General features: G+C 41.6%; 1 protein-coding gene across 3 annotated transcripts in view; it reads left to right on the top strand.

The window, feature by feature from the left end:
- Positions 1-8436, top strand: part of Cog5 (component of oligomeric golgi complex 5) — a 293171-nt gene that overhangs the window by 2903 nt on the left and 281832 nt on the right. For all 3 annotated transcript variants that reach the window (XM_021179459.2, XM_021179458.2, XM_029484711.1), the window contains exon 2: positions 3897-4036. Coding sequence is in view for 2 of the 3 variants with exons in the window: in XM_021179458.2 (XP_021035117.1) it covers positions 3897-4036 (140 nt within the window). In the remaining variant the exon portion in view is untranslated. The remainder of the gene's footprint in view (positions 1-3896; positions 4037-8436) is intronic.

The raw sequence follows: 8436 nt of genomic DNA on the forward strand, positions 1-8436 counted from the left end.
GGTCTGGTTCGAGGCTTCTGGCTTCTGCTACACTATCTATTCTGGATCCTAACTAGGATGCCTCTTGGATATCCTGTTGCCCTGTGTCATAGAGATCCTGCAGTTTTGAATCTGTACGGCTGGCCCCTTCTTAAGCTTCAGCAGTTCATAGATGTTGGTATGGGCCAACTCAAAGTCCTGGATCTGGGCCTGGGTGGTAGTTGAGTTGGTCAGCCTGATAGTTCTTCAACACCCATACCAGCAGGGCCAGCTCTCTATCATTGCCTGGGCTAGCTCACCCAGTGCTGTAGCTGCCAAGAAGTGGGGCCAGCTCTTCTGCTCTTACTGCTCATTAAGGCCAGCTCTGTTGTGCTGCCCAGGTGAGGTGTGGGGTCCACTCTCCAGAGTGCTGCAGCCAATGAGAGTCTGGGCCAGCTCTGCTCAGCCCTTGGACATCATCGTGGTCCCAGGCAGCAGCCCAGACCAGGGACATCCACATGGCCTTTGGTGGTAACATGGGCCATGGACATTGACACAGACCCCCGCTGCTGCATAGCCACAAACCTAGACATGGCCCTTTCAGCAGCTCAAACTGAGACTTTGCCATATCCTTAGGTGGCAGCCTAGGCTACTCACATCAGGCTTTCCCTCACTTCCCGTGAGTTTTCAGTTCCACCTCTCCTCAGAGTGCTGCTCACACCATTCTGCTTCCCTTTCTCTCCCTCTCTTCACCACACACTTGCACATGGTAGAAGCTCCCATGGTAGGAGGCTCATGTGCCAGGTGGGCCTCTGAGTAGTTGGCCTTTGTGTCTCGGGACATCTTCTTAATTGCTAGTTGATGCAAGAGGGTCCAGCCCACTCTGGGTGGTGAACATTAAATAAGAAAGGTAGCTGATAGAGCCAGGAGAGCAAGCAGTTAATAAATGTTCCTCCATGCTCTCTGCTTCAGTTCCTGCCCTGAGTGAGCTTCTTGTTTTGAGTTTCTGCTGTTAAACCTGAGAATCATGAAGAGAAAAAAAAATCTACAGTTGTCCAAGTAAAGCAAGCTTTAATTAAATACTGGCTAGGATGATAGACTCTGGTCAGGTCCATCTTGGGCTTCCCAGAAAATGGCAACGAGTCACATTTTGCAGAGGCTTATGAAGGCAAACTCATAGGACAACATATTTTCCACCACGTGCAATCAGGGGCAAGAATATATCCTGATGTACTTTCTGGCCACATACCTCATGCCTACATCTAATCAGAAGCAAACATACATGCTGACATAGTTCCTGCCTTCATGTCATCCAGGTACATTTGGTACAGTTGGGTTAAACAAACTTATTTATGTTTTATGGCTCTCTTAGGCACACTAATTAAAATTTAAACCATAACTTTAGCTCTCATGGTACCTTTGCTTTCCTTATGATAGACTGTAACCTGTAGGCTAAAATAAACGTTTTCTTCTACAAAGATCACTGTTTTTATCACAACAGAGAAACAAACTAAGACAAATTCATCCTTCTCTTCTGAATTATAGAACTATATTTTAACCATGCACTGGGATTTCTGTGTTGGTGGTGAACAACATATGAGCACGTAGTACCTATCCTATGAAAACATTAAACAATGTAAATTTCTTCCTGATCTTGAGTCTTCTTTCTGACTGTGTTGCTACTTATGTTGGTGGTTTGTTAAGTGAGTGCTGACTCTGTGCAGTTGTCAGATTCTCGGAGGCGTGGGCTTCTTTCTCAGCTTTGTATACTTAATGCCTCAGGCATCTAGCTTAATGCAAAACTGAATTCCTCATTATATCAGATAAAGAATATTCCATTAGTTATAGAACCTTGGGAGTGTTCTTTGGTTTATTCTACTTTATGAACTTATCAGGTCCAACTCATTATCATGTTCAGATAATGGCCAAATATGTCAGTTGCTTGATATTCTTAAGTGACACTGCCTTACTTGGACCTTCATTGTGTCACTTGGGCTGTTAACATAGTGCTGTGCTTTTCTGACCTCTCTGATTCTTCTCTATGGGAAGGTGTGTTGGTAAACCAGCTTTCTTGGAAAATAAGAAAAGGCCTGGTTTTGTGGTATTTGTGTATTCCATGGTGTAGCTACCCTACCGTGAATGTTTGAAAGGCACCAGTCTTATAAAACCAGCTGACTCAAAAAATTCCTGAAAATGTCACAGTTGGCTGTTAAAAGCTAATCGTTACCAAGTCAAGCATATTGCTGGGTGACAAATCCCTTTTTAGGGATTAGGGATTTAGAATCATTGTTGTAGAACACAAAACTGATACTGTTCTTGCTTGGCTTTAGAACACTACATAGCATACATGTTGAATATTTTGTATGTCTTACAGGCCTTTTATCAACCTGCCCTCCAGCCTTCCTTTGAAACTTCATCTGGCTTCATTTTCTGCCTAATGCATACATTCTGTTGTCCGTTTTTACTAGACTTATTACCCACGTTAAAGTCTGTCATTTTGATATTTGCTGGTGGTAAACCTGTGTGAATTGACTTACATTTTCTGGGAAGGATTCTTAATTCTGAGAAAAACTTGGCAAACAGGAAGAAAATGCAATTTTCATAATTAGGGCCAAAGTAGTAATATTTTATTACTTTAGTTTAAGAATAGTTTGAATGTGAGAATAGCTAAGACTGGTTTGCTCTTAGCACTGTGATACTTTTAGATGAGAGATTGATTCATTCAGTCAGTATTGAGCACCTGACCTTGTCTGGCCTTGTTCAGGCTCTAGAGAGAGGTGGCATTAAAGCAAACATCTTCCCTTAGTGGAGCATGTATTGTAATGAGTATAAACAAGTTCAGTACATGGTTAGGAGTATATAGCTCTTGCTTTAAGCAGGTTCTGTGCATCTCATTTTTAGCATTTCATTTTCCTTATCTTTTTATTCAAGGGGTTATGGATTCCTTATATATATTTTAGGAAAGATACATCATGATTTCTTCTTCCAGTATATTTGAACTCACCTTTTCTATTTATTTTACCTTTAAGTCTTGAATTTCAGTGCTACCTATAAGTTAGTGTTTGCCTATTTTTATTCAAAATTTAGATTCATATTTAGATAAAAATTAGATTAAAAATTTAGATTCATGTTATAAAATATATAACTGTATTTATGCACTCACTGATCTAGAGATATCTGAAGCAATACATGTTATCATTAGTCAGTTTTTCTTAAGCATTGTTCCTAACAGTAATCTCATTTTCTTGGAAAAAAGGTTAGAGCTGATAGTTGTGATTTTAATCTTTTATTCAGCATTTTCCTGCCTTACTTAAAAGTAAGCATTTGGAAACAGAGCAAATCAGACAATGCTGATATACCCTTTAATCCCAGCACTCAGGAGGCAAGGACAGGTGGATCTTTGAGTTCAAGGCCATCTGGTCTTAAGTTCCAGGATACCCAGGGCTATACAGAGAAACCCTGTCTGGAAAAACCCAGCCTCACCCAACCCAACCCATCCCAACCCCAACCCCAACCCCAAATCAAACCCAAAACAAAACAAAACAAAACAAGCATAGCAGAGTGGTTCAGAGCCTGGTCACAGCAGCTATACTTTCTGTATCAGAATTCCAGATAGTAACATTGGAAAAGTTGCATCCCTGATGTGTTCCTGTGATGTGGGGAAAATGATAGTTTCCCCACACATCAGCACTATGGGGATTGATGGAGTCAGTGCTTGGATTTAGATCAGCACCTGGGACATAGTACAGTACTCTTGTGAGTATTATCACCTCTGTCCTGTGCAGCCTGCTCCAGTTCATCCTCATTGTTCTGGAAGCATCTCCAGCATTTCCTAGTTCATAGAAGGTCTCAAAACACGCTAAGTATGGTTATAATCGACTATCGTCTGATAACTGGTCTAACACAGAGTTGATACGTTTTCCTTTATTTTTTCCTAGACTGTTACAGTGAATTTTTAAATGAAGACTTTGATGTGAAAACGTACACTTCCCAGTCTATTCATCAAGCTGTAATTGCTGAGCAACTCGCAAAACTTGCCCAAGGGATCAGTCAGCTGGATAAAGAACTACACCTCCAGGTAACGCCAGCCTTCTGGGTCAGAGAGATTATCCAGCCGAAAGTGACAGCTTATTTTTTGTCATCTCATCATTGTTAAAACCATTATTGTTAAAACCAAATGTTCATTTCCATAAGCAAATGCATAACTTACCAGCATCTCTTAATTACATCTTTGCAAGTTTTCTCTAAGCTACTTTTTATTAGTTGAAAACAAATTGACCTATCTTTCTGCAATCATGTATTCTTTCTGATTATTACCTGAATGTTTTTACAGTGAATGTTTTGGGGAAGAAAAAAAAAGGATGCCTTTGATAATGATAAGAGAAAAATGGAATTTTGGTTCTGTAGAAAATTTTGAATAAAGAAAATTGGGATGTTGCACAGGCAGTGTTTCCACTTTATTTTTATTTTATTTTTTATTTTTTTATTTTTTGAGACAGGGTTTCTCTGTGTAGCCCTGGCTGTCCTGTAACTCACTCTGTAGACCAGGCTGGCCTCGAACTCAGAAATCCGCCTGCCTCTGCCTCCCGAGTGCTGGGATTAAAGGCGTGGGCCACCAACACCCGGCTTTTTTTTTTTTTTTCCCCACTTTATTAAATACAGAGTGTAACATATGCTTTTTGTCTGAGTAGTAATTGAAGAAACACTCAGATGAATTCTTTACTGAAAAGTCCAGATCTGTCATGTCATGAGACTTAACTCATTTAACTTTTTGTGTTTTAGTTTCTTACTTAGTGAAAAGATTAGCTTATTAGAATTTGGTGACTTTTAGGGTCACTTCAACTTTAAATTTCTCATTACTTGTTTAGAACATAAATATTTAGAAGACACTTAATGTTAGGCTTTGCGTTAGGCTATGGGTAGAGAAATGAGAACACATTCCTTGGTTCTCCAAGGACTCTGGGATTAGTGACAGATACAGACAGGAGTAACTCAAATGAAATCTGTTTTACATAGAATGGTACAAAGTGTTTTGCAGGAGCAGGAGAAATCAGCTTAAATTCGGCATAGAGTTTCAGAGGATAGGTTTTTTCAGGGACTCTCGAGATTTTTGTCTCCCTTTTACACTTGGTATTTTTCTTCTTTCATGCAATGCCTTTGTAGTAGGAATTAATGAGAATTTAAAATTAACATTCCTTAGAAGATCAAATTTTATCTATCAATCTATCTATCAATCTATTTATAGATATGTGAAGTCATAGTCTTTGAGTTCTAGTATGAGAGCTGAACCTGTTACAATTTTTTTTTTTAGAAGCAAAATTTGGATAATGCTCATCAAATAAAAGAATGAAAGAATGTGATTAAGATAGTGGAAACATCAGTAACATGATTAAAGATCCAAAAGACTTATCCTCCATTAGGTGTTAACACAGGAACTAGAACTGACTGTAGGCATTGAAAGAAAGGCCCCTAACACATAGTTGTTTATGGAGTTGTTGATGAACAGAGAGTTGATGAACTGAAGAAAGTGTCATAGTTGCAGCACAGAGTATTGTCTGTCTCTGGTGGCACTGGTAAACGTTTGAGTCTAGATTCTTGTGACTAAACACTGGAGCAATCAGTATGGTTTCCTCTGCTGTCTGTGAATCTTCATGTCACTGGTTACTAGCTGAAACAAATAGGAAGGTAGCTTTCACCTTTCTTTTATCTTCTACATCTGTTGAAAAGTCATCTGCTTGGCAGCACAAGAGTGTATGAAAGGGGTAATTTTTAGCTCTTCAGCCTTTCCAAGGTGTCACAAAAAATAAAGGAGAATAGAAAATTAAAAGAAAATTATTCTTGTTAAGACAGATTCATTGGGGCTGGTGAGATGGCTCAGAGGGTAAGAGCACTGACTGTTCTTCCAAAGGTCCTGAGTTCAAATCCTCGCAGCCACATGGTGGCTCACTGCCACCTGTAACAAGATCTGACGCCCAGTGCATCTGAAGACAGCTGCACAGTATACTTGTGTATAATAATAAATAAATTAAAAAAAAAAAGACAGAGCCGGACGTGGTGGCACACGCCATTAATCCCAGCACTCGGGAGGCAGAGGCAGGCAGATTTCTGAGTTCCAGGCCAGCCTGGTCGACAGAGTGAGTTCCAAGACAGCCAGGGCTATACAGAGAAATCCTGTCTCAAAAAAAACCAATATATATATATATGAATAATCTGGAGATAATTTAGTTTTCTGATAGCAACTTTTCTATTGCCAAAACAAAGCACCAAGACCAAGGCAGTTTATAATAGAGAACATTTAATTTGGATGGAGGGTCATGGTTCCAGAGGGTTAGAATCCATGACCATTAAGATAGAGAGCATGGCAACAGGCAGGCAGGTGCTGGAGAAACAGCTCAGCTTACATCTGCTCTGCAAGCTTGAGGCAGAGAGCTAGCTGGGAATTCTGTGGGCTTTAGAAACCTCAGAGCCCACGCCCAGTGACACACCTCCTCAAACCAGACCACAACTCCTTTCCTTCCCAAACAGTCCCACCAACTGGGGACCAAGGATTGAAATATATAAGCCTTTGAAGAGAAAAGACGAAGAAAAGGTAACACTTACATGAGGTGGTCATGATGGGAAAAGAGGGAGCAAATTTTATATTTAAAATAATATAAAATGAAGGATATTTATTGGAAGCTATAGGATGACAGTGATTTCCAGAAGAGGCCAAAATGAAGGCACCCATGAATGGGTTTTTGCTTTTAGAGTCATGGGTCCTGCGTCCACTCTGCCACAGGGCATGGCTGCGTGGGGAGGTGGGACTCAGGGAGTTTGATTGTGTCTACCCCACACCATCTCCAGGCAGGTGTTGGGCTATAGGGAAACCTGGGGACCGTGCTGGGGTGGGAAATCGCAGTCTGAGGCAGTCTGAGGTGCAGGACAGCTAGAGCTGGTTCCGGTTCTGCCCATCTGCAATAAGTCCGGGACCATCTGGTTCTTAGGCTCTCAGGACACCCAGGTGTCACTGAGAGCCCTGTGGGCTGGATATAGCTTGGGGCCAGGAGGAAAAGGAGGGAGTTCCTGCTGGTCCCTTGGTGATTGTCCTTGGCTTGATAGCTGGCTTGGTGGTGATTGTGGCTTGGTGGTGATTGCAGAGAGGCCTTCTACAGGAGACTAGACATCAGCTCTGTAGGCAAAGGCCTTCTCCATGGCTCCCCATGGTGGATCCCGATGAAAAGAGTCAGTCTGTGGTTTCAAATCATTTTTTGCCATGATGGGAAGTAGATGTGTAAAACCATACCCCACTTCTCAAGGTCGGCCTGAGATTAAATATCTGTTACCTGGAGGAATGTCTGGGAAGGGAAGTTTATTGGCTGCGCCCTCCAGGCCTAAAGGTACCTCATTAGCATAGAGGTCTCTGACTTGAGCCTACATCGTTGCCTCTTTTCCTATTGTCTTTGTCTGAGATGTTAGGGATACCTCATCTACATGTGGAGGGGTTTGGGGTGTTGCCCATATGTGACTGATGGCCACAAATCTATGGTGAGCTGCAGTTAGTGACAGGGGCCTTGTGCCTGGGAGCAGGCGAAGCTCCTACCATCCCTTCAGGGTCCCTGGGGCTTGAAAGCCTCTAGCTCAGCTGAGGATCAGGCTGTCTCTCCCTGCCCCACATTTGCTGAGGCGGAACTTTAGTACACAGAGTGGATGGCGAGCTTCTCACTCTGGGAAAGGATGCAAAATCATTAGTGGTGCTGGATATTTGATCACACTGTGAACCTGGGATTGTGTCATTTACTGGAAAAGCCTGTTTTTAGTAGTTACGGTGTAGCTCAGTCCCAGGACACACCTTTAAGAGTTTTCTGCTTGAATATTGTATACAGGATTAAATAAAGTCAACCATAGGTCAAGAGTGAGAGCAAACAATCAGGAAGTGAACATAGGGATTATTGAGAAAAAAAAAAAAAACCAACAGGAGAGTGAGAGGGAGTCAAGAGGAATGATAGAGACAGGGACAAGAAGTAGAAGGGAGAGACTGAGTTTGAACAAGTTACTTGAGACAGTGTGGGAGAGGGAATTCCTGGTGGGACATTAGCTGAGGACAAGGGTCAGCTGGACGCCTTCTCTGCCTAGCAGAGTGCTTTCTCTGAGCTAGCAGGTTTTCGTCCCAGCATTTGACTTCTGAGTCTTCATTGGCGAAATGGGAAAATTGAGATTTTGTTAAAACAGCATAATAGGGTTTCTACAGTATTACTAGTATTTGCATGATTTCTGTTTATTTTATTTATCTTCATTTTATGTGTATGCATGCTTTGCTTACATGTGTATTTGTGTACCATGTATGTGCTGTGTATCTGTGGAGTCCTGAAGAAGGTGTTGGTATCCGTGGAACTGGAGTTACAAACAGTTGTTAGCCTCTAGATGGGTGCTGGAAATTGAACCTGGCAACACCTGAGCCATCTCTTTAGCCCCATTGCATGATTTCTTTTTTTTTTTTTT

Source organism: Mus caroli, chromosome 12 (assembly GCF_900094665.2).
Source record: "Mus caroli chromosome 12, CAROLI_EIJ_v1.1, whole genome shotgun sequence".
Taxonomy (NCBI): Eukaryota; Metazoa; Chordata; class Mammalia; order Rodentia; family Muridae; genus Mus; species Mus caroli.